Source organism: Anabrus simplex, chromosome 5, assembly GCF_040414725.1.
Source record: "Anabrus simplex isolate iqAnaSimp1 chromosome 5, ASM4041472v1, whole genome shotgun sequence".
Lineage (NCBI taxonomy): Eukaryota > Metazoa > Arthropoda > Insecta > Orthoptera > Tettigoniidae > Anabrus > Anabrus simplex.
The window spans coordinates 232,259,095-232,285,851 of record NC_090269.1 but is presented as its reverse complement, the minus strand read 5'-3'; the positions used below and the strand labels follow the sequence as shown (position 1 = coordinate 232,285,851).

General features: G+C 38.3%; 1 protein-coding gene across 1 annotated transcript in view; it reads right to left on the bottom strand.

Annotated features, from left to right (window-relative positions):
• Positions 1 to 26,067, bottom strand: part of Dab (DAB adaptor protein) — a 104,983-nt gene extending 78,916 nt beyond the window's left edge. Inside the window, exons 1-3 of the mRNA XM_068227811.1 lie at positions 26,004 to 26,067; positions 23,075 to 23,289; positions 8,590 to 8,733 (exon numbers count right to left, since the gene is read on the bottom strand). Of these exons, the coding sequence (XP_068083912.1) occupies positions 8,590 to 8,733; positions 23,075 to 23,289; positions 26,004 to 26,067 (423 nt within the window). The remainder of the gene's footprint in view (positions 1 to 8,589; positions 8,734 to 23,074; positions 23,290 to 26,003) is intronic.
• Between the last annotated feature and the right edge of the window lie 690 nt (positions 26,068 to 26,757).

Here is a 26,757-nt window from a genome sequence, read left to right as displayed (position 1 = left end):
TGAATCTCCAATGCCAATCATCTCGTACTTCCGCATGGTTTTGTTACAGTTTATATGTTTATATGTTTATATGTTTATATGTTTATATGTTTATTGTTTAAGTGATTATGTTATCTCATGTTTATACAATTTTGACTCACCCTTCATGACCACTTTGAAACTGACATTGTACTTTGCGTCTTCATGTTCTCTCATTTATTCACACTGATGTAACACCTTGTGTAATATAAATGTCTACATGCTAGCCTATTTCCCACATTTTGGCTGAAGATGATGCCAAACAGCGTCGAAACTAGTTCCAAGTGTAAATATATGTTGTAAATAAACTATAACATTTATTTGTATTGAAAAGGTGGACCCTTTTAAGTTTCCTATCTTCCATTCTCAGTTCAATACGGACAAAAATGAAATTCTTAGATTTAAATGGCATGAGTTTTCTCAGGAACAGCAATGTTGGTGACATGGTCCTCCCTTTAGATCCTAAAGATAGATCAAAGTTTTCGTTGGTGGAAACGCTTAAGCTTTTTCAAGTCATGTCAGTAAAAGGTCCAAGTTTCACAACCATACAGCAATGTTATGTTGACAACTGTGTGGTACACCATGAGTTTCGTCTTCATGGTCAGGTCTTTATTCATGAACACCTGGTATGATAGTCATCCAAATGCTGTATGGGAAGCACCAATTCTCTTCTCCACATCTTGTTCACCGTTACAGCGCACAGATAATATACTACCCAAGTATGAAAAGTTGTCTACCTGTTCCAGTGGAGTATCTGAGATGGAGATGTTGAAATGTGGAAGGGTTGTGTCTGGTGAAGATTGTGCCAGGACCTCGATCTTTTGAACGTTAATGGTGAAACAAGAACGATCACATGCACTCTTGTAGTAGTTAACTGACTGTTGTAATTCCTCTGGTGTGAGTGTAAGTGATGCAGCATCATCTGCATACAGCATTTTGGTTACCTTTGTAACCTGGATGAGCCTCTGTGAATGCAGTCTTGCTAGGTTGGAAAGCCCTCCATCGAAATGATACCTAACCTCCACACCTGGGTTGTTCGTACAAGATTTATGTAGCATGGCAGCCAAATATAATGCAAATAATGTTGGAGCAAGCACACAGCCCTGTTTTAGTCCATGAGTAACAGAAACTTCATTTGAGATGCTATTCTGATGGCAAACCTGTCCAGTCATGCCATCATGGAGGGCCTGAACCAGATCAACAAAACACTGAGGACAGCCAAAGTGTTTCAGTACTGCCCACATAGCAGGTCTTGGAACAGAGTCAAATGCCTTTCCCAGGTCATAGAAGACTAAGAAGAGAGGATTCTGTTGCTCCCTGCATTTTTCTGGAAATTGCCGTGGTACAGACAATCAGATCAGTTGCGCCTCTGGAAGTTCGAAACTCGCACTGGAACTCTGGGAGGACTCTCTCAGAAATAACCTGGAGGCAGTGTAGCACCACATTTTAATGTATATTTTCTCACAACACATCATCTATTTTAGGTAGTATTTGTTTTCAGTAATTATGGGATGTCTTTGATCAATGTGACTGAACCAGCTGAGGATGACCCAGTAGGAGTCAAAACATGTACTGGTGTAATAACAGAAAATACTTTTCCATTATGTATCATAATGTAAAGTGTTTTTCCTAATGTTGTGTTGAAAGTTGGACCAAGTAAATTCTTATTTTAGAATCATACGACAGGTAGGTCTTATGGCAATGAAGGGATAAGTAGGGCTAGGAGTGGGAAGGAAGCAGCCATGGCCCTAATTAAGGTACAGACTGATGTGAAAATAGGAAACCACGGAAAAACATCTTCAAGGCATACAGTGGAATTCGAACTCACTATCTCTAAATGCAAGCTCACAGTTGCATATCCCTAATCGCACGGCCAACTCGCTAGGTAATAATAATAATAATAATAATACTAATACTAATAATAATAATAATAATAATAATAATAATAATAATAATAATAATAATAATAATAATAATAATAATAATAATAATAATAATATACTAATAATAATTTATTAATAGTTATACATTTAACAGATATTCCATCTAAATAATTTACAACATTATATCTTGAAAATGGCTTCAGTTCAAATCATACTGAAGATCAAGCTGATTTTATTATTATTATTAAAATCAAACCAAACCAAACCCCATGGCACTACAGCCCTTGAAGGGCCTTGGCCTACCAAGCGACCGCTGCTCAGCCCGAAGGCGTGCAGATTACGAGGTGTCATGTGGTCAGCACGACGAATCCTCTCGGCCGTTATTCTTGGCTTTCTAGACCGGATTATTATTATTATTATTATTATTATTATTATTATTATTATTATTATTATTATTATTATTATTATTATTATTATTATTATTATTATTATTATTACCTGAGAGTTGGCCATGCGGTTAGGGGTACGCAGCTGTGAGCTTGCATTTAGAGATAGTGAGTTCGAATTCCACTGTCGGCAGCCTTGAAGATGTTTTTCTGTGGTTTCCTATTTTCACATCTAACGTTACAAACCACAAACAAACTTTACAAGATGATAAATGCTCATGCCCCTACCAATGAAAAAAAATCCTAACAAAAACTCTGCAAGAAGTCAATAATTTCTGGGATCTCCTCGATCAGACAATGAATAAAATAAATATGAATAACATCAAGATCCTTATAGGGGACTTTAATGCTCAACTGGGTAAGGAAAAGAAGTATCGAGATGCAGTAGGAAAGTGGGTTCCTTATAAATACACTAACAGAAATCGCCAAAGACTCATAGAAATTTGCAGAAACCATGAACTAATCTACAAATCTACATATTTTAAAACAAGACCACACAAACTTACAACTTGAAAACATCCTGACTGGACAAAAGGAGAATGGCAGCTAGACCACGTATGTATGGCCAAATTTTTTCACAAGGAAATCCACAATGTCAAAGTTCTAACGGGAACTGACACTGGTTCAAATCATTACTTAATTAAAATCAAGATTAAATTTACTCCATTAAGAAGAAAAAGACAAAATAGAGTTAGAGAGAAAAGGACATACAACCTTCATCAGTTAATCTCGAATGCCCAGTATCGGCAAAGAACAGGAACTACACGACTCACAGACACTTTAGATGACCTAATACCAATTCTTAAACAGAAAGCAGAAGATCTAGCTCCATTAAATCCAAGGAAAAGACATGCCTGGTGGACCTCTGATTGTGATAGAATGCAGGAAGAAAGACATCAAGCTTGGTTGAAATTTCAAGCCCACAAAACAGAAAAAAATACCCTGAATCTCAAGAATGTCAGAAAAGAATTCACCCAAATGATCAGAAGAATTAAGAGAAAATATCAAAAAGATTTAATAAACTCTATTGAGGAAAATGATTACAAAACCAATTCTAGAGATTATTACAAAGCTTTAGTAAACAATTGCAAAAATACAATCCCCCCAGAATTATTGTTGAAAAATAAAGACAAAAAAACAATAAGGAAAACAAAGAAATCATGGTGGAAGCATTTAACAAGCTCTTGAACAGTGATGAACCTAAAAAGCTATTATTATATATGATACATATACCCCAATAAAAACCAAACCAGAAAATATAAACCTTCCTACAGCAAAAGAAGTTGAAACAGTGCTTAAGGAAATGAAGAACTACAAAGCGTGTGGAGAAGACCACGTTTTTGCAGTAGTGTGGAAATATGCCGGCAGTGCAACTCAGACATCCCAGAACAATGGACAACAGCTATAATTAATCCATTTCATAAGAAAGGTGAAAGAAGTAATCCAGACAACTATAGAGGTATTTCCATTCTTGACTGCATGTATAAGATTTTAAGATACTATATAAGTTAGATTAAAGAACAACTTGATCAAGAGTTAGGTGAATACCAGGGAGGTTTCAGACCTTGGAGAAGCTGCTCTGAACAAATAATAACTTTGAAGCTAGTCATGGCATATTACAGAAAACGAAACAAGCCCCTTGCAATAACGTTTATAGATTTCAAGAAAGCTTACGACTCCATCCACAGACCATCATTATTAAAAATGTTACACACATTTCGGACTTCACCCAAAGCTAATCAAATTGATTGAACTTACTCTGACTAATACAATTTCTAAATTAAGTTCAGAGGAGAACTTTCTGAATCATTCGTGGTAACAACTGGTTTAAGACAGGGTGATGGATTGTCACCTCTTCTTTTTAACTGTGCACTGGAGTACGTTATGAGGGAATGGTACAAGAACAACTTGAAAAATATAAAAATTGGAGCCCAGAAGAATAATATGCATTTGAACTGTCTAGGATTTGCTGATGATCTAGCTCTTCTGGCCAATGATATTCAGGAAACAAAACAACAAATAAAATCTTTACAGGAAACAGCTCAAAATATTGGTTGGAAAATTTTATTTGAAAAAAAAAAAAAACAGAAATTATGCTAACTCAAATTCTGCTTGCAAACAAAATTAAGCTGGGAGAGTAAGAATTAAAAATCGTAGAAAAATTTAAATATTTAGGTGAAATAATCACATACAACCTGAACAAGAAACCACCATGGCAAAATAGAATAGATTAACTGGTTACAGCACAGCATTTTACCAAGAATACATAGTAATAATATGTGTCTCTCAATAGCAACTAAATTGAAACACTACAAAACAGTCACCCAGCCACAAATTACATATGCATGAGAAGCATTATTCAAAACAACAAACACAGTTGCAATAGATAGAGTACTCAAGTTAGAAAGGAGAATAGTGAGAACATGTTTAAATAAAAATTATCAAGTAAACAAGTCTGGAGACTAGCTTCCAATGGGACAGTTTATAAAGAAATAGAACCTGTGACTAGCAAAATGAAAAAGAAATGAATATCATTCTTAGGGCATCTAATACGGTCACCAGAAAATAGAATCAGTAGGAAAATAATAGAAAAATTATGGAAGAGTAAGAGTAAGAATAATATTAGATGGATCACAGAACTTAAAGAAGACATGAGAGAGTTGCAGAGTACAATAGAAGATTTAAAATATAAAACAAATACACTCAACATATTGAAAGATAAACACACTAGACGACAGACAAAAATCAAGAAGCAGAGAATAGACAGAGTGATTCCAGAAGCAGAAAGAAAATTACGTTCAGAAAAGAAGAAACAGTATTGTGCTGACAAGAGAAGAAAAACCTCCATAAACCTGACTAAGTAGTCCTATGTTGGTTAAAAAATTAAAATAATAAATAAAATACGCTGTGGGTTCATAAATGGCAGAAAACATGTAACAATTCTCTTCAAGTATCCAGGACATCACAGTGTCATTTAATTGGAGTGACTTGGAGCTGCACTGTAGCCTTGGGCATGCACCATTCACCCACACATTCCTATGCATGAATAAAAAGGAGGTAAAGGGACTTGGCTAGCTCAATAACATTGCTTAGGAATGTAACATCTTAACAAATTTTCATTAATTCATTATAAGGAATAAATATACACACTATTTATTCCTTGTTTAATAATTTGTTCTTTTACAGGTTTGATATAGTGTAATAATTATATTTAATTTGCGTGTTGGACAGATAGGAAAGCTTTTAAGTTATGTTTAATAGAGTCGACACTGGAAAGTACGGCTTCCTTCTTAACAACATATATTTCACAAGCATTCTTTAAGCACAGAGCTGGAGAGCAGTATTTTACTAGATGAGAATGCAGTTGCTTACACCTAATGTATACAGAAGAGAAACGTCACTATGATCCAAAGATTTTTAGTTGAAATTTCATCAGATGAGGAGAATAGAGTATGAGCTTGTTGTGTTCCAAAACTCTTGAGAAGGAACTCAAGGATGAAATGAGGCAAATAGGAGTGGTTATCTGATGTTAAAAACAGGTGCTTCCCTAGCTAGTATTTACCATCAAAGTCCCTCGCGGAGGGAGAGTGGAAGGAGAGAGAGAGAGAGATACATCATAGAATTTTGGATATAAAGTTTGGTGGACCCAGATGGGATGAGGGTCAGATCTGTATTTGAAGATTTTTCAGGTACTATGGAGCCATGTGACAAGAGTGCTAGTGGTCAGGTCAACGGGAAAAGGTAAAGAGAATCTGCACCAAATGTAAACTCGTCTCCTCATATTCCTCCAGGTGGGGCAGCTCTTTCCAGGCGCACTTCCAAAGGAGGTGAGCTGAAAGTACCTTTTTAAAATCATATACAGTACCAATGATGATTGTTGTTTAAAGGGGCCTAGCATCTAGGTCATCAGCCCCATACAGAGTACCAGCCCTCCTGCCAATCTTATATCTCTGGCAGTACCAGGAATCAAAGATCTCTGAGGATAGCACGTAATAGTGCTAAATCTTACACTACAGAGGTTAGATTTCAAAGTTCAACATCAGCTGTAACCAGATACGTACAAATTTTGAGAGTCACTTATCTTCTCCCCTCAATCAATGAAGGATGTAATGACAATTGTGGACCAATATGATAGTTTTCTTCTATATCTTTGCCATCCGTCTGCGACCTGACTTGGTACATAATTTCTCCCCATCCATTTCCTAAACTAACTTACTCTTGCTTTCAGTAAGACTTAGCGACTAGTATTCTCTTTCTCTAAATAATTATGTATTTCAGGTGTATATTTTATGACATACGAGGGACTTTAATAGTGGCAACTATTTTGTTACAACCGATACAAAAGAGACACCTCTGTAAAACTTCTACAGTCTCTCAATGTAGTCCCCTGTACTGTGTAGAATCTGTTGCCAGTGATATGGATGCCATAGTATACCTGTCGCAGTGCTTGTTCTCTGGAGGGTGCAAATGGACTGGTGTACTGCCTCAAGATTGTCTGAAACAGTTTGTAAGTGGATACCACAGTGGTGCCTTCATCTTTGGAATAAAATCAAAATCATAGGACCTGTAGTCTGGGGGGTATGAGGCATGGTAGAGTAGTTCCCAGCCCTCTCAAGCATATAACTCAGCCACTGGTTGCACCACAGGCACTCAAGCATTGTCCAGCAAAATGATGAGAGATGTCTGCGGAAAGTGTTGCCAGTTCTTTTGCAATGTTGGTCATAGGTAATGTTCCAGAAATGAACATTAATATAGCAAATTCACAGTCAATCCTTGGGGTATGGTATTCATTAGGATAATGCTACTACAGTCATACACCATAATCAACATCATCTTTACAATGATGGCATTCTGGCAAAGTACTGATTTTTGTAGGGACCTGTAATGATCCCACTTGTTTCATTAGTGATCAATTTCTGTCTTGTACTACAAGACCATTGTATCATCCAGCTCATAGTGCTTCAAGTTGGTTAGAGCAGAATTTTATCATTGTTATTTCTACAATTCCATAAAATGGTGTGGAACCTATCGCAATGCAATTTTTACAAGCCCAGGAACTTATTCAAGATAGGAGGCACAGCTTAAGGTGTTATTTCTGTCTCTGAGGCTGACTCATGAATCACCTAGTTGGTATCCATCACTAGCAATACACCAACGACCTGCATGTCCTCTTTGCTGTCAGCCGAGGTATGTCAGCCACGCGTTGACATCCATCACTGAAGGCTTTTGTTCTAAGTGTCACTATTCTGTAAGGCATTACCAATTCGCTGCACAGCCTATGAAGAACTTTTTGACATTGTTGTGCTGTACGGCTATGAACACATTCAATCTTTATCCAACTGTGCTTTTTTGTCTTTTGAGGCTACTCACCTTTAGATCACGAGTTCAGAAGTTACTCTTCTTCACAGCACAGCACACACATGGAGCGCTGGATGGGAGAGTCCATGTACTGTGAGGTAGGTTAGATAATGACCTAACATATAGGATAGGCAAGATACACTAAGTTAGTTTCCTAGAGTATATACAAAAGTGTGACAACTATTAAAGGACCAACACTCGTAGGTAACATGTGTCTAAATTTGAAGCCTAAAATCTTAAGTTATTCCTAAAGTAGTTTTGAAATACATTAAGTTTAATCAAGATGGGGCATTTCAGTTTCACTTGGCTCAGTTTAACAATCCTTATCATTTACATGTTAATACAAATGCCATTTAATAGTAATCTCAGAGCACTGCATATTATCACAAGCTATTGGCACACAACTCAAAGCCTACAGATTACAAGAGAATGCATGGCCTACACACCTGTAAACTTAGATCAGTAACTTTGATTTCCAAGAGAGGAGTTGTTATTCTCAAGTTAAGTACCGGTACCTTCCCATTCTCCTCACAAAGCTAAATCAACCCTGTTACAGTCCACCTAACAATCTTAAGTGCCTTTAATCATACCTAGGACCCTCAGGTCAAGGTCAGCAACTGGCAAAGTTACAAAGATGATATAGATGTTGATTCCCATAGAGAAACCAAAATATTTGTCCCGAATGATAAGTTACAAAGGCCGATAATATTGAAATTCGACAAATACTGAAATTGGCTGCAGCATGTAAATCCTTCATTCCTGATTGACAAACTAACAGGTTAGTACATATAATGAAGCAAAAAAAAAAAAAGGAAATTTATCTGCAGTTTTTTTATATACTCATAGGAAAAGTTTACATGAAATCTAGTTCCAGATCTACTAACCTGGCTTGCAGCTTTGTCTGTTTTTATTCCAAAGAATCTGTGTCCTGTATCAGGTGAACCAAAAATATAGCCAAATGCTCTGGAATCTGACATATCTTGGGCAATGAAGGAGATCTTATGGACTGGATGATGGTAGAGACAGTCCTGAAAATTACAGTGAAAATATTAAACATGGTCATTTTACCTTCTTATCAGACATTAAATAATAAACTGAACAAGAATCCTTGTTTTAAATAATAAATTGAATAATGACTCTGAATGACAAAGTTCTAATTATGACAACAAATTTGTCTTATCAACATGATAATTTATTTATACCTAAAAAAATTCCAAGTTACCACAGGTTTTTTCATAGTGGTATTCAACACTTTTTAATTGTCTTATGAAGGACCTTCAGTATTAAAAGACCTTGAACTTCAGAGACAAAACTAAATAATTCTAAAAGTGAACAGAGAAATGAGCACTGAGAAAACAAAATAATTTTAAAAGTCAACAGAGAAATGAGAACCCAAGACTTCTAAAAGCAAAGTCACCTCCGTACAGGCCATGAAGGCCCTTGGAGGAGTGGAAGGTAAAGGCTTCCACCATTGTTAACCTCGGCACGAGATGGGGTGGAGTGGTTAGCTCTACTCCCGGTCGCCTTTACCACCAGGAATTAACCTGGTACTCATTTTTGGTGGAGGCTGAGTGAACCTCAGGGCCATATGCACCTCTGGAAGTGGAAATCTCATTTCTTAAATTTTACGACTTCCTGACGGGGATTCGAACCCACGTTCTTCCGGGCGAACCGAGCATGCCTTTACTGCCTCGGTCAGGCAGCCCCTCAAGACTTCTTAAGATGTGCCAATATATAAAAATTTGTAAATAATAATTTTAAAAATACAATAGCACCTCATATATTTTTAAATACAGCGTAATAGTTTCCAACTTCTCCCACTCTTTTAGTAGGATAACCAGGCTTTACCACAGCCTAGTCACACTCTCATTCGCAGCTAGTGGAACGCACTGAGTGAGTCTATGTACACTCATACTCATTATAATACACTGGTGGAAAAACAAAAATCCAAAGAAGGGATTGTGCTAGATTAATGAACGTTGGTATGTGTGTTTATACATCTGAAAGATGACGCTGATTCAAATTTACCTCAAATTGCATTCACGTGGCGCTAATAGCTGCCCCATGACATTGCACATCAGGTTTTCTTTAAATGCGGGCTGTACTGTGCGAGAGTGTTAGTTACCTGTGAGATTGGGTGGAGTGACTGTGAGTAGGTCAAGAATGCCTTTACGACGATGAAGAGGTCAGTATCAACAGTTCACTGCAGTTGAACGAGGCCGTATAATAGGGCTATGTAAAGGTAAATTTTCCTACCCCACTATTGCAAAACAACTTGGCAGGAATGTCTCCACTGTGCAAGCATGCTGGCAGCAGTGGTTGTGAGAAGGTATGCTCGCAAGAAGACCGAGCTCCGGACGTCCCCATGGCACCACTGAGAGAAAGGACAACTGTATTTGGCATATGGCTGTGGCGCAGTGGACTGCATCTGCAGCAGCAATTTGTGCGGCAGTTGGCACCACAGTGATGCAACAAACTGTTCGAAATCGGTTACTTGAAGTACAGCTCCGAACCAGATGCCCTGCAGTGTGCATTCCACTTACCCCAAACCACCGCAGTCTGCAACTTCAGTGGTGTCAAGCAAGAACTCATTGGAGGATGGAGGGGAGGTTCATTGTGTTTTCCGATAAAAGCCGGTTCTGCCTTGGTGCCAGTGATGGTTGTGTGCTGGTTAGAAGGAGGCCAGATGAGCGCCTGCATTTCATCTGTCCGCGGCATCGACTTATTAGACCTACACCAGGAGTTCTGGTCTGGGGAGCAATTTCCTATGACAGCAGGAGCACTCTCGTGGTTATCCTATGCACTCTGACTGCAGATATGTACATCCGTCTAGTGATTCGACCTGTTGTGCTGCTATTTAAGAACAGCATTCCTGGGGGTGTTTCCCAACAGGATAATGCACACCCCATGCCGCTGTTGTAACCCATCGCAGGCTTGGTGTGATCTTTTAGAGATGATAAAATATCACTTAATAAAACTCACAGGAACACTCCTAAAATCTATATAAATAAAATTGTTTCTGTTTGTCTGTTTGTCTGTCTGTTTGTCTGTTCCACCATCACGTCGAAACGGCTGGATAGATCTCAACCAAACTTCATATTTAGAGTATACTGACCCCGGGGAAGGTTTCGATATGCATATCATTTTAAAATCTTTGAAAAGACGGGGGTTTTATAGGAAAAACGGTTTTCCTCCATTTTCTCTTATACTATTATAGGCAAAATATCGAATTTGTCGTATAAGGACGAGACAAAGCTCAATTTAATCCTCTTGACGCAAAGAACAAAACTCGGTAAGCCCTACGGGCCCGAAAACCATGTTTTAAGGCCCTAAAACCAACCGTTACGGAGATATTGGCACCACACTACCCCTGCTCTAGGAATCGGATAAAGAAATGAACTGCCGTAACCATGGCAACGTCAGCTCCAGGATTCTAGAGCAGTGAGATTATGCATGTACGTTTGGGCATAGCTGTCAACCAAAATAGGTACAAATAAGACTTAATATCTGGGAAAAAAATATACTGTTGTGTAAGGCACTCATAGGACTCCTTTGGGCGGGGATGGAAAGGGGGTGAAGAACGAGTGTAAAAATCTATATAAATAAAATTGTTTCTGTTTGTCTGTCTGTTTGTCTGTTCCACCATCACGTCGAAACGGCTGGATAGATCTCAACCAAACTTCATATTTAGGGTATACTCATCCCGGAGAAGGTTTTGATATGCATATCATTTTAAAATCCTTGAATAGACAGGGGGTTTATAGGAAAACCAGAATGGTTTTTCCACCATCACGTCGAAACGGCTGGATAGATCTCAACCAAACTTCATATTTAGAGGATACTCATCGCGGGGAAGTTTTCCATATGCATATCATTTTAAAATATTTGAATATATGGGGGGTTTATAGGAAAATCAGAATGGTTTTTCCACCATCACGTCGAAACGGCTGGATGGATCTCAACCAAACATTGTATTTAGAGTATACTAATCCCGGGGAAGGTTTAGATATGCATATCATTTTAAAATCCTTGAATAGACGGGGGGTTTATAGGAAAACCAGAGTGGTTTTCCCACCATCACGTCGAAACGGCTGGATAGATCTCAGCCAAACTTCATATTTAGAGTATACTTATCCCAGGAAAGGTTCCGATATGCATATAATTTTAAAATCTTTGAATAGACGGGGTGTTTATAGGAAAACCACAGTGGTTTTCCTCTATTTTCTCTTATACTATTGATTTTCTGTAAACTTCGTTTACCGTACGTGAAACGTCTCTTCATTATAAACAACTTTCATCATGTTCATAATTTACCTTACTCTTCACATGACGGAGAAATTTACAATTTTCTGCTGGTATCATGCTCTGCATTTAGTGACCGACAGACCGACAACGAACCTACAGGTTACCATGGCAACGTCTCTGACTGCATGCCAGTAGGGAAGTAACGTATTGCCATTTTCCTCATCATGCTTTTAAATTCGTGGTTGTTCCTTGGGTAGATGGCAAGAGAGGCATCAATCGGCTCATCTGCGGGATATTGGCGGAATATCGTTGGAGGTTATAACCGCCCTCGAATAGATTAAGTAATAACACCATTAGTCATCTTCATATTTGTTTACCTAAGAATCACTGAACCTAAATTTCTCCTCTGTTAGCGCTTTATTATATCCATAACTCACGGCATTTATTTATTTGTCGTTATCCGGCTGTCCTCAGTTATAATCCATTTTCTATTAGTTTCAACATTCTTAACTGTATTATTTTCTTCCTTAATTACGCCGTATGTACGTGAATGCTAGAAACTACTGGATGCATTTCCACCAAGATTCGTATTTAGAATACACCTGTCCTTGATAGGTTTCAGGGCAAATATTGTTTCTAAATCCCTGAACTAACTGGGGGTTTATACGAAACCGAAACAGTGATTTTTCACTTCCAAAAAATATACACAACAAAAGTTTATGGAAGTCTACCTACCTTGGTAGAAATTAATGTCTAAACCTTTTTTTCTCATGTGCATCATTTCGATACGAGGATCAATAAGGGAGATATCATTAAAGGACCGTTTTTCTGTACAAGTCCCATCGGACTTAACTCACGAGCGGGTGCGTGTAAAGCGTATTCCTTACAACTTGAAAACTACTGAAGACATTCGAAACAAAATTTATATTTAGCATCCACCTGTCCAAAGGTAGGTTTTAAATGTAAATAACATTTCATGTTCCGGAATGGACTGGCGGTTTATAAGGAACCGAAATGGTGATTTTACTCTTCCACAATATATACAGAACAAGACCAACCTGGCTGGAAATCGACCAAACCTGATGGAATTCCACCTCTAAACCTTTTTTTTCATGTGCATTTTTTCGTCAGGAGGATTAATAAGGGAAATATCATGAATGGTCACTTTTGCAGGTTAAGTCCAGCGGACATAGCCCAAAAGGTGTTTTACATGGAGCAGATTCCTTATCTATATAAATCAAATCGTAACGACTGTGTACCTCTACACTGACTATTTTGGCGAAATTTTCGTACAGCTTTCCGTTTAAGGGGTAATAATAACAATCTCCATAATTTTTGATTTCCTGAAAGTCCTAATTTTTACCCACCTCGCCCAAAATCCACATTGTGGCATAATCTGCCAGAAGAATAAGAAGATAATTGAAATTTGACAAAATTATACGTTTTAGCCTGTAACGAATGAAAAATCCTATATCATTAAATTTTTCATTTTTTATCCCCGAAGAATATTGAAATATGCAGGCAATTTTAATGATGGTGCAGACCTTCGGAAATTCCTATCACGTAACGGATTGCACAATCTCCGTTCAATTTGGAATGATCTACAACCTTGGTCTTATGACTTTATGCCGTATCTGTATCCCTTTTACGTTTGATTTTTCTCTATTAATCGATGTTAAGTCAATTTGGAATTTTCACATGCATTATTCATACTTTCAATTACTTATATGAAATACAGAATCATCAAACTCTTCACGAAAATTGGCCCACTCAGTAGCCATATGTGAGCCAAATGCTACGTATGTAGCTGTCACATTATTATCCGAAAAGTAATGTAATGTGAGATGATCTTACAAAACCTTTACCCTGTTCCACGTTTCTAAATCTGACCCAAGAATAGATGACATATCATTGGACCAGCCATTTAGGCCACTAAATCCGGCGTGTCTTATGGTATAATCCTTTGTCGATATGACGTACGTTTAGTAGCAGTTAATCTGTAAATGAAGGTCTTCAATATTGTAAACACGCATATACTTTCGTATGTCGATCTATATATATTCACTGATGTCGATTTAGCGATCGAGAAAGGGTCGGTCTGCTATTGTAATCAGTACTCCCCACACCGACTTTGACTGGCAGTAGGAAAGGGTTCCTTCTCCAACTCCTGTGTAACTGTCATTAGTAAGGAAGGTCTACAATTGTAATGAATAGTTCCCTTCTCGATTTGACTTGCAGAAGGTAAGTGAGCATGCAGTTTTGTTTAAAACTCCCCTACCCGATTGTGTTTGGCAGTAGGCAAGGGTGCCCGCCATTATAAAGAAATGTACTCATCTAAAATGTGACTGGCATTAGGCATAGTGGCCTGCTATTTTGATGGAAACTCACCAACTTGGTGTGACTGGCAGTACGCTGGCTGGCAGTAGGAAAAGGGGCCTGTCATTATAATGATAACTGCACAACTCAATTTCGAGTGATAGTAGGGTAATTGCCTGCCATTATAATAAAAACTGTAATCTGTCTGGAGGTAGGAAAGGGGGGTTGCCATTTTAACGAAAACTCCCCAAATCGATTCTGTCCGCATAGTAGGCAATGGGGCCTGCAATTATAATGTAAACTTCCCAACCTGATTGTGAATGCCAGTAGGCAAGTGAGCCTGCCGTTATATCACAAATCGGTAACAAACACTTTACATTGGAAACGTACGGGGACCTCCCCATGCTCTTTCTCGGATAACGCTAAGAGACATGCAATTTTAAAACTATCTTATTTACTGCATGTACACTATTTACTTCGATATTCGAATACAATGTAGAATACCGTAGCGAAGCACGGGTACATTCGCTAGTTAATAATAATATTAATAGTAAATATAAACAATTATAAAATAAATGTTTATGTAGTCAGAACATGGGTTAACATTAAAAATAACGTCTAATAGGTACACTCTATTTCAATAACTAATTTATTAAACTTACATCATAAACTTGCATTTATTCATAATATATAATACATTACTCCTACATGAAGATAGTTGGAATAAAGTTTCACAATGCTCCGCCCCCAATACCCCATCCCCCACCCTCTCTCCAGGTTACAGTTGCAGGCTTTAGGATGAAAAAGGTAGCAATCTGCTCTCCTCCAACCAATAGGAAAGATCCACATCATTACACGCGCCCCTCCCCTCCTCTACCCCTCCCCGAGGAACCATTAGCTAAGTTCAAAACCGCTCCTCTCCCAGGCTCACAGATCTATTATAGTGACAGGTGACAACAGACGTTTCTTTGGCAGTGTAGATAAGTACAAAATATTTCACTATACGGTGTTAGTTGTTTCCCACGCAATCATTTTTTACTCACATATGGTTCATATTATTACCTAAATCCATATCATTGACAAGTTTACACTATGTAAACTATACTGTACATATGTGCACATAATTTAAGTGATTTGATAAAATCTGAGGATGTTCTTGTAGAACAAAACATGTCATTCTTTGTATATAAAATGTGATTTTTACAGGTATGCTTATCGTGTTTTAATTTGCATTTGAATTTGTTGTGTGTCTGACAGACTGGAAAGTTTTTAAGACATTCCATAAGTCTGTTGTGTTCAAGTGGTTTGTCTAATGTACACCAGAAAGGTACAAGAAACCTAACAAAGCCTTAATTTCCATTAAGTCAGTAGGTCTTGTAGTTCGATATTCTTGGTCATATGGTTCATGGGTTATAGAAGATTTGTACAATCGACCAGAATGTTTATAATTCTAGTATCAAAAAAGCAGTTCCATATATCTACAGTAGAAGTCAAATTTCTTGCTGGTCCTTTCACCCAGGCAAATGAGTTACGATATTCACTGAGCGAGTTCTCACATTTTGAGGAGGAATATGCATTTTCCATTTCATGACATCATCTTTTCCAATGAAGTGCAGAACATTACGTTGCCATTTTTGTTGTGTAGGAGTCCCATTATTAATATCTTGCTCATTCTGTATCTCCTCCACGTCCTGTTCCAACTCCGAATCTTCTTCACGACATTCAAGATGATCTTGTTCCACAAAATCTTCCAAATCTTCTGCAGCCACATCATTCCATTCAGATTCCAGTAGTAATTTCAGCATGTACTCTTGTTGTTCATGTTCATAATTAATTTAGTTTCATTTCCAGCAGAAAGTAGTACGAGTACTAACTTTGGTCTGAGAGACCAAAATAAAGGAAATCTTGCTAAGAACTTGAGCCAGGCACTTAACATTCACGCAACAATAAGTACATTGACCGATTTGAAGGTACTAACGAGCAAAGCATAAACAAAGCATGCGCACTAAAGTTATAGGAGAATAATTGGGCAGTCGGTCTTGGAGACTGGATGTTAGTTCTGGGGGGTAAAGCTGCCATAGAGCATTTCAGGATCAAGATAACTTTTTGCACTGGCTGCTCTACTTCTTCCTTGTTTCTCCAGGGTAACTCCCTTGAATTTCAAATTCTCAGCAGCACTTCGAGCTTCACGATAGTAAAATCCCCTATTAAATTTCCTATCTTCAAACAGAATAATCTGGCTGGATATTACTTTATGAGCCTAATAAAGAGTCATATCATGTGCTTGTAGCTCATCACTGAGTTCTGACAACTCTTGAAGAGCATCACACGTAAGACCATCAAAAATAAAATCAACAATCGTAATTTTTTTTCAAGAGACCATCGTAGATAACTCTTTCACTCTTGTCCCTGTTCTCATTCTGTTTTGCTCATTTGAAATGTGACACAAGTAATCCATAGTTTTTCCAAACTGGAGAAACACTTGAAGCTACCCAATGAATATTCTTAATTCTTCCAATGTGTTACAGTTGCTGGTCCAGATCGTCAAAAATATTTCTCATTTTTCTGGCATTTTTAGGAGATTGGTAGTATAATGTATAAGGTTTGTCAAGAAATGACTTAAAATAATTAATCTGTGATGGGAAGTCCTTCGTAATCACATCTCCAACAGGAAGTTCAAGTCTATGGTTTGCGCAGAGTCTTAATCCAAGTCATTATGCCTTTCTTTTCTTCCAAACATCACAGTGGCTCCATCACACGTTACTGCAATAATGTTTTCTTTCAAACATTTTTGAGAGAAGCCCCATTCATTCAAATGTTAATCAGGCATTGAAAAATACCTTGGGCAGACACATTTTGCAACTTAACAGTATCAATAAACAGATTTGTATGTTCATCCATATCAGGAAGCATTGCCCTGACATGTATTATTAAAGATGATAATTGTCTAATAGTAGTGCTCTCATCAATTAGCCAAGAAATCTTGCAATTAGATTAAATTTTCATTAGGGTTTTCTTTATTTCAACTCAAATATGCTTAACTATGTTGATACAAGCATTGGTCGAATGCAGAATTTGGCCCATGTTGTTACCATTCACTTCTTGGAGATGAATTTCAGATTCAAACTTATTGAATGTCTGATTTTTCTTGGCAATTCTTTAGGCTGTTCTGAAGATATTGGAGGTTATCTCTTTGTCATGTTTAAAAGCTTGAATAAAAGAGACCTCCAACTTTTTCTTTTGCAGCAGTTGATATGCCAGTGGCAGCCTTACAAATGAAACTAATTTCATGACCATGGATCCTTTTTTTGAAGTGGAGTAATTTGATTTTGATTTTCACCAAAAGAAGTAATCTGAACATTTGCCTATGACTTAGAAGTATTCACCCCTTTTTTGTTTCTGTCCGGGCTCAAATTGATTACTTCTTGGCATAGTGCATTTTGCAGCCAAGCTTTTTATATTTCACAATCAATGTCTTTTTTTTTTTCTGCAGGGTCTAACTCTTTGGGAAGATTTTCATTTGCACCTGCATGTTTGGTAGCCACAACCACATGTTCAGCTTTTACAGATTCAATTGAACTTGTTTTCAGCACACAACATTCACTCGATTCATTCTCAGAAAGTTTTGATTTCTTACCTGCCAGAGTGGAGGAGAAGAACTGACTGATTTTTTAGTTCATTGCAATTGATAAAGACCATAGGAAACAACCACTTCATGTAAAAAATGCACAACAGATTCAACCACAGCACATTAAGAAACAAAGTTAAATGAACACGAAGTGAAGTGAAGCTGATCAGCCACACCAAGGAAGGTCCCAAATTCATATCAGCAATCACGTACAGTCAAAAGGGTAGTGTTATCGAACCAGTTCGATATCATATACTTTACTACAAGTCATATGTATTTGTAACCACATATAAGTGGACAAAAAGTATTGAATAGGTGGTTTAATAAATACTTTCATTGGATTTTAAGTTAGATCACATACTTTGCCGACATTTCGAATACATTGCAGTATTCTTTGTCAAGGCGACTGAAATACCCCTGCTCAATCCGAGGTAATCAGACTCCCAGGGAAATTGAATATGAATATTTGTGTGTGCATGCCATATGATTTCATCTCACCTCATTCCCGATCCTGTATCAGGAAAATGGAACTAAGGGGTAGACATACACTCTGTTATAATTTGCAGAGCAGTGTCATGAAATTTGAAATTGAAAATACAATCATCCAAAGTATACAGCCCATTATGTCCCCAGAAATTTATCAATTCCACATGTTTTTCTAGTATTCAACTTTTGTATGTTCAAATCTAAGAACATTGCACCAATAATCAAATGTAGAGGACGGCATGAATTACTGTAGAAGAACTGGATTTGTTGGGGGTAATATAACTGCTAGAGGACATGTGAACATACTTTGTTATAATTTACTGAGCAGAGTGGCCACACTTTTTAATGTGCTAATGCTATGAAGCCAAGCTCTGCATTCAGGAGGTAAGTAAGCTTGAATCCCACCATCAACTGTCTTAAAAATTTTCGGTGGTTTCCCATTTTTTTTTTTTTTTTTGCTATGGGCTTTACATCGCACCGACACAGATAGGTCTTATGGTGACGATGGGATAGGAAAGGCCTAGGAGTTGGAAGGAAGCGGCCGTGGCCTTAATTAAGGTACAGCCCCAGCATTTGCCTGGTGTGAAAATGGGAAACCACGGAAAACCATTTTCAGGGCTGCCGATAGTGGGATTCGAACCTACTATCTCCCGGATGCAAGCTCACAGCCGCACGCCTCTACGCGCACGGCCAACTCGCCCGGTGGTTTCCCATTTTCACTTCCAGGCAAATGTCTGAACAGTTCCTATACGTCACAGCCAATTCCTTCCACTTCCTTGCCCAATTTTATTCACTATCATTCATTTTATCTTCATTAGTTCCTCAACTCTCTCTGTGGATCAGTGGCAGAGCGACAGCCTCTGGATCCCAAGATAGTGGATTCAAACCCAGCAGAAGTAGTCAGATTTTTTAAAAGTCCATTCGACAATCCACGTCAAAAATGCCGGCATGTAAAAGATCTCTGGCAACACATCTGGTGCATTCTCGACAGAATTAATTAAAACTCAGCCATAGACACCCAAGAGAGAGTTAGTAGGCCTAGAGTAAAATGGAACGTTGAAATTGATGAGCAGATAGCCAGAGGGCATAAAATTAAAATGTCTGCACACGGTAGATGAGGCCATACTATAAGATCCTCAGCTGAGGTTAGTGTCAGAAACAGCAACGAGCCATAATAAAACATGCCTTATAATTTCATCTCACCTCATCTCCAACCCTGTATCAGGAAAACATAACTGAGGGGTAGACATACACTCTGTTATAATTTGCAGAACAGTGTCATGAAATTAAAAATTGAAAATACAATCATCCAATCATCCATTACAATGAAAAAAAAAAATGGCCATTGTGTAATGTTTATGAGCAACTGCCAGCACCTTCATCATGACCATATATTACCTTGATGGTAAATCTTTGATGACCGGGCGAGTTGGCCATGTGGTTAGGAGTGCACAGCCGTGAGCTTGCATCCGGCAGATAGTGGGTTCGAACCCCACTGTCGGCAGCCCTGAAGATGGTTTTCCATGGTTTCCCATTTTCACACCAGGCAAATGCTGGGGCTGTACCTTAATTAAGGCCAAGGCCGCTTTCTTCCCAATCCTAGCTCTTTCCTATCCCATCATCACCATAAGACCTATCTGTGTCGGTGCGACGTAAAGCAACTAGCAATAAATAAAAAAATTTGATGGCTGTAATTGGAAAGTTAGTATCACAAAAGGAAATGTCTGACATGAAACTGCCTCAACACTGATCTCAAGACTGAACAGCCAGAAAATAATCAATAAAGTATAGACAATCGTAGTGACTTGTAAGGATGAAATCTTATAATTCAAAATGTTGAATACCAGAGAAGATTCTGAAGTTGAGGACAGATACATCATTTCTATTACTTAGGCAGAGTATTCTCTCATGATGATAATATGATGTGATAACTACAAGCAACACCAAGGAGTATAATGTGACAAAATTAAACAAAGTGCAATAAACATCCACAACGTCAAGTCTGCCTGTACAACTACAAAAAATCAGCTCTAAAAACCCTTGAGATCCTCTCTTCAGCATCTCTCTCTCTCTCTCTCTCTCTCCAGTTGTTCTACTTATGACTGAGCATCGTGGCCCAAGGACTTTGTTGTTTCTTTTATAAGCTGATATCATTCTGTACATACTTGCGTTTTCCGGACAGTAACTCTCCATGGTAAGTCCATGATCTCTCTTACTTGATCAACCCATCTTTGTGTGACCCGTCCTTGTATCCTTGTGCTAGGAACTTTTCCTTGGACAATTAATTTTTCCAGGTTGTCATCCTCTCTTCTCATAATGTGATCAAAGAATTGCAGGATTCTCTGGTACACAACTTGGCATAGACTTTCTTGTATTCCAATTTCCTGGATGACAGAATCATTTGTTCACCTGGCTGTCCACGGTATTCGCAACATCCTTCTCCAACACCACATTTCGTAAAGAAGGTCCTAGTATCTTTGCAGGTTGGTCCTGAGAAGGACCATTTGCAGAAGTTCTCTCTAAGTCCATGTGTAATTGTTCCCTACCTAGTACCATGTATTCTTTGCAGGTTTTTCTTTTTTCTTTTGTATAATATTGTATATACTTGTCCATTATGTAAATTCCATACGCTTAATAATAATAGCACCACATTTCAAAGGCGTTGATTCAGTTCCTGTCTTTAGCTTTTATGGTCCAAGTTTCGCATCCATACAGGAAGATCAAGAACACAAGCTAATGGACTAATCTTTTCTTTGTATTCATAGATATTGCTCTCCAGCATAGGTATGTATTTATTCCCTGTTCATGCTAGAAGGCTTATATCAGGACAACCAAACACAGAATTAATACCAGACTGAGAGAACGTGTCATTGTCATCTCATCTAACCTAAGAAACCTGCAGTGGCAGAGCATTTCCTCTCTTTCCTCGATCATCAAACTGAATTTGAGGAAACCACAGTTCTGGCTACTACCTTCCTCCATCATGCACATCTCTGTTAAGAAGCTTTGCAGATAACGAAACACGACAAGTGTTTCAACAGAAAAGAAGAGCGGGTTACAAATTAGCAAAGTTTGGCGACCGTTAGTCACTACTAGATGACAGAAAAATGGCAGCGCTGGGTCACATTGTGTAGGTCCTGGAAACACCAATCTGAGAGAGAGGCAAGTCAATACTAGCACCACAACCGAGCCTTCTCATTGCTAGAAAAGTACAGACACTCACCAGTCCTAGTCATTTTCTCTTGGTAGGGGCTACTGAAAAGCAACTGAAACATCAACACATTTATAATGTCAACATGGCCTAATACCCAGAAGAAGAGCAAAGCTTGTCAATTGACATCAACCATTAAAGCCTGGACAAGTATAGGATATAGGCTCCCATGGTAGTGTGCACTGAGTGGCCTTCAAATACTGTATTCAAAAGTTGGAGATAAGGATCTTGAAAGTACAAAAGAACCTTGTTTATCCGGCCCTCATTAATCCAGATCTCCGGTTTATCCGGATCAAAAATAATAGTTTATTTTTAATTGCACAGTGTTTCTTTTATGGTGTCGACTCTTCTTGAATGTCTTTTCTGCCAAGGACAGTTAAGGACAGGAATTGGAAGTAATTCGGCCATGGTCTATCAAAGGTACAGTCCTGGCGTTCGCTTGGAATTGAGAATAGGAAACTGTGGAAAACCATTCCCAGTATGGCCAAGGTGGGATTACAACTCGCGCTCTTCTGAATGCAACGTACTATTAATTCACTGATGGTGAACTCGAAAATGAAACCGGCGCTTCATCATAAGAAACAAGGACTCATGGAGAGGCAACAATGCAGCTGGAGAAACTGATGGCCTATTTAGAATCCTTGACTGAAACCACATCAACAGAACTGTTGTTAGTAAAACGTCTTCATGATCGTGCTGTGCGCAAAAGCTATACAAATGTAAAACAGAAAAAAAACTCACACATTATTTTAGAGCATAAAACAGTCGTAAATGTACGAAAAGTGTTTTGTATATTTTTTTGTACAACTGGGAAAAAGGTATCACTGTACAACTTATGTTAACAGGTTATATAACATGTACTGTACGGTTTTTTTTTTTAATTTTATTTTTTCCAGATTATCCAGACTTTTTTATAATCTGGATCAGTTCCGGTCCCTTTTAATGTGGATAAACAAGGTTCTTGTGTAGCAAGAATTATCAGTGGTACAAACAAGTTGCTACAATAGCACAAAGGTATTCACAACAAAGCAGGGATAATGGTTAAGTAAGGAATAAGAATGTTAGATGAACCAGTACATATGATTGGCTTTCAGTGTCAAATCATGCAAGTTAAACACAGGATTGGCAAGTTACCTCGAAGACTGATGAAATCAGTTCTAAATTATAGGAAAAGTAGAGGGAGAATACAAGAAATGACAGTTAAAATGATGTTTAATGAATTCAAGCTAAGAACTACAGAAGCAGAGGAGGTCATGGCTATGGTAACAGTATTAATATTCACATAGAACTATAAGCTTACTTTGCTCAGTTAAATGGACTTCTACCGAAGCACTCAGTTCATTCACGGGGGTTTTCGGTTTGAATACTCAAGTGCATGACAGTGTATTATACATCAACTGAACCATCATGACAAACAGGTGCCAAGACAAATGACATGGCCCAGTGAGTTTAAAGAGGCTGTACTAACGATAAGTTTACTCACCCCTGTTTTTTCATCCCTAAGTCGTAGACCATCGATGGCTATGTTGATGTTAATTCTTTGTTTGTGCTCCCCTGCTGCACGGATGGCCATCTTCAAGTCTGCCAGGGCTTCCTGGCACATCCTGTCCCCTCGTGCTTCACTCACTTCCAAGATCCCAATCAGTTTGGCTTTAAAGCTCACCCCTTCTCCCAGAAATCTTGATGGCTCATTCTTGTCTAAACAGGAGTAAAAGAAAGATATAAATTTAGAATAGTTAGCCTTTCACTAAAGGATAGCAATAATATTAGATCGCTCTATATTTCATACTCATAAATGTGATATCCCTGATACATACACAGTATATTAGTTGTCCTCTTAAACCTTGTGATGAAATATAACATCCTAAGGAAATAAAATTAATCATGTTAAAACTTTCATGGGACAACACACATACAGTACATGTTTATTTATGTTTAATATTAGTTTACACAAGATAAACAATACCATGAAACACTTCAAATAATTTGCTTATAATAAGAGCCTCCTGTATCAAAAAGCACTCCAGAATGGCCTTCTGTCTCCTCTTAATTTACAATGCAACATGTACAAAACATGCCAATCAATAACAATCACAAGCCATGATAAAGAGGATCAGTACATATAAAAAAGGATAGAACCCAACCCTCTAACTCCCAAATTTTATTCAGAGTCAATTGGGAGAAAATAAGGCAATGCAGTATTATGACAATAATTATTATCAGGGTTGGAATCTGAATGCTCATTCTGATTGGTCTCAGTTGCACTATTTCTTTAGTATGACAATAGTGGTGAACAAAGTTTTGTATCTGTGCAAAAATTTGACCTCTGGTTTCTGACGGATCTTGATTCACAACTCTTAGACACTGAAAAAGTGGATTTCACAAAATAACTGTGTTTTATAACGTTTCATAGTACTGTACATAGGCCACAGACCATGTCTAAAATCACACTGCATTATTTGACCCATTTGACACTGGATGAAAATTTGTGAGTTAGAGGGTTGGTTTCTGTCCTCCTTTTAATTATCCTGATGATACAAATGTTAGATGAACTCAACACAAAGCTAGAAGAATATGGAATGAGAATTAATAAGAAAAAGACCAAAAGTATGATAACTGGAGGAAAAAGATTTTGTTTTTGGAATTGGCTTTACGTCGCACCAACACAGATAGGTCTTATGGTAACGATGGGATAGGAAAGGCCTAGGAGTGGGAAGGAAGCGGCTGTGGCCTTAATTAAGGTCATCCCCTGGTACATTGCCTGGTGTGAAAATGGGAAACCATGGAAAACCATCTATCAGGGCTGCCGACAGTGGGGCTCAAACCCACTATCTCCCGAAATGAAATGTCATACGGCTTTTAGTATCGGGATATCCCAGGATGGGTTCGGCTCGCCAGGTGCAGGTCTTTCTATTTGACTCCCGTAGGCGACCTGCGCATCGTGATGAGGATGAAATGATGATGAAGACAACACATACACCCAGCCCCCGTGCCATTGGAATTAACCAATTAACCAATTCCCGGCCGGGAATCGAACCCGGGATCCTCTGAACCGAAGGCCAGTACGCTGACCGTACAGCCAACGAGTCGGACACTATCTCCCGGATGCAAGCTAACAGCTGTGTGCCCCTAACCACATGGCCAACTCAGTGCAGGGGGTGCAGAAATAGAGCAAGTCAATAACTTTAAAAATTTGGGAAGTACGATCGGGGAAGATATGTACTGCACAACAGTAATTAAGAAAAGAATTGCTATGTCAAAAGAAGGCTTAAAGAGAAAATTGAAATTACTTTGTGGGCCACTAAACAAAGATGAGAGGAAAAGAATTCCCAGGTGTTATATTTGGAGCATTGCGCTGTATGGTGCAAAGACTTGGACAGTACAGAAGAAAGACGAAAGAAAATTGGAGGCACTAGAGTTGTGGATATGGAGGAGAATAGGACAAGTGAAATGGGAAGACCGGGTAGGGAATGAAGAGTTGGAGAAGACGATCTGCAAATCATTAGAAGGAGAAAAATGAACTAGATTGGACATTGTTTGAGGAGGGACTGTTTACTGAAAACAGGAATAGAAGGAATGGTGAAAGGCAAAAGAAGAAGAGGAAGGAAAAGATATCAAATCCTGGACAACATCAAAGGAAAGAAATATTTAGAGATGAAAAACTTGTCTACAGACAGGCAAAAATGGAAGAGGTTTATCCCATGACAAGACTTGCCATAAGGCAGAATACTTGAATGATGATCCCCTTCATTATGGACTGCAATTATTGTATGGAATTTTCATTACACTCTGTGTATACATTAGAGGAAACTGACAGGTAGGAGGTAGAATACAGTTCTAAATCTGACTAAGGGTGCACTGGGTGAAAGGCCAATGGGATTTATGCACATAATCAGTTGTGGAGTGATATACAAGATCAGATTAAAAAGTTTCCAGACTAGCTCTGTTATGATGATTCTGTGAACATGTGTGTGTTGTAGTCTGCAATTATTTCATAGACAGAAAGGTGGAACAAGCCAACATGAAATTTTGTGCTAATTTTAGCAAATTTGGCACACAGGCATTGAAGATGCTTCAGCAAGCATATGATGACGAGACAATGAGTCATACACAGTGGTTCAAGTGATAGAGGTGGTTCACAGGTGGAAGAATGTCCCTTAAAGATGAAGAGCAATTTAGAAGATCTTCCATGAGTATCACTCCCTGAAAATGTGGAATAAATTTGGGAACTTGCATGTGAGGAGCATTAGAGGATGATTGATGACATTGCAAACATTGTTGGTGTGTTGTGCAGACAATCTCTGCATCAAAATTGGACATTTGATGTGTCACTTTCAAGATCATCCCCCGATTTCTGAAACCTGACCGAAAGACCATCACATTGCAGTGTGTCAAGATCTCCGTAAACGTACCACAGATTATCCATACTTCACGCCCAGGATCATCATCAGCGATGGGTCCTGGGTGTACAGGCATGATGCTAAGACAAAGTGGCAATCATCGAAATGGAAGAGCCCATCATCTCCATAACCACAGAAGATGAGAATGAGCAGCTCAACTTGAAGACTATGCTTATCGTATCTTTCGATATCCATGGCACTGTTCGTCGGAAATTTGTTCCCCAGAGCCAGACCTTCAACAGAACATTTTACTGTGATGTTCTGCAGGATTTGAGGGAGAACATTTGGCAAAAGCAACCAGATCTGTGTTGCATGAAGAATTTAATTCTCTACAACAACAATGCACACATCACCGAGCATCCCTTGTTACTGAGTTTCTCATCAAACGCAACATGTTACCCCTTCTGCACTCACCGTACTAGCCAGATTTAGCTCCCTCAACTTCTTTCTCTTCTCAAGAATGAAGATGCAGCTGAAAGGTTGCTGTTTTCATACCACTGGCAAGAACCAGTGTAAATCACAAAAAGTTCTGGACTCGTTGACACATAATAATCACCAGGCCATATTCCAGCAGTGGCAGAAATGGTGGGACTGATGGGTTGCTGCACAAGGTAACTATTTCAATGGAGATAATGGTACACAATGTACCATACTTTTTCATCAGAAGAGGAAGTCCAGGAGCCCTTTGATCCAACCTCCAACCTTATACATTCATCATCTCACTAACACCATTCAAAAACCAGTTAACTTGAAGAAGCAAGAGTTA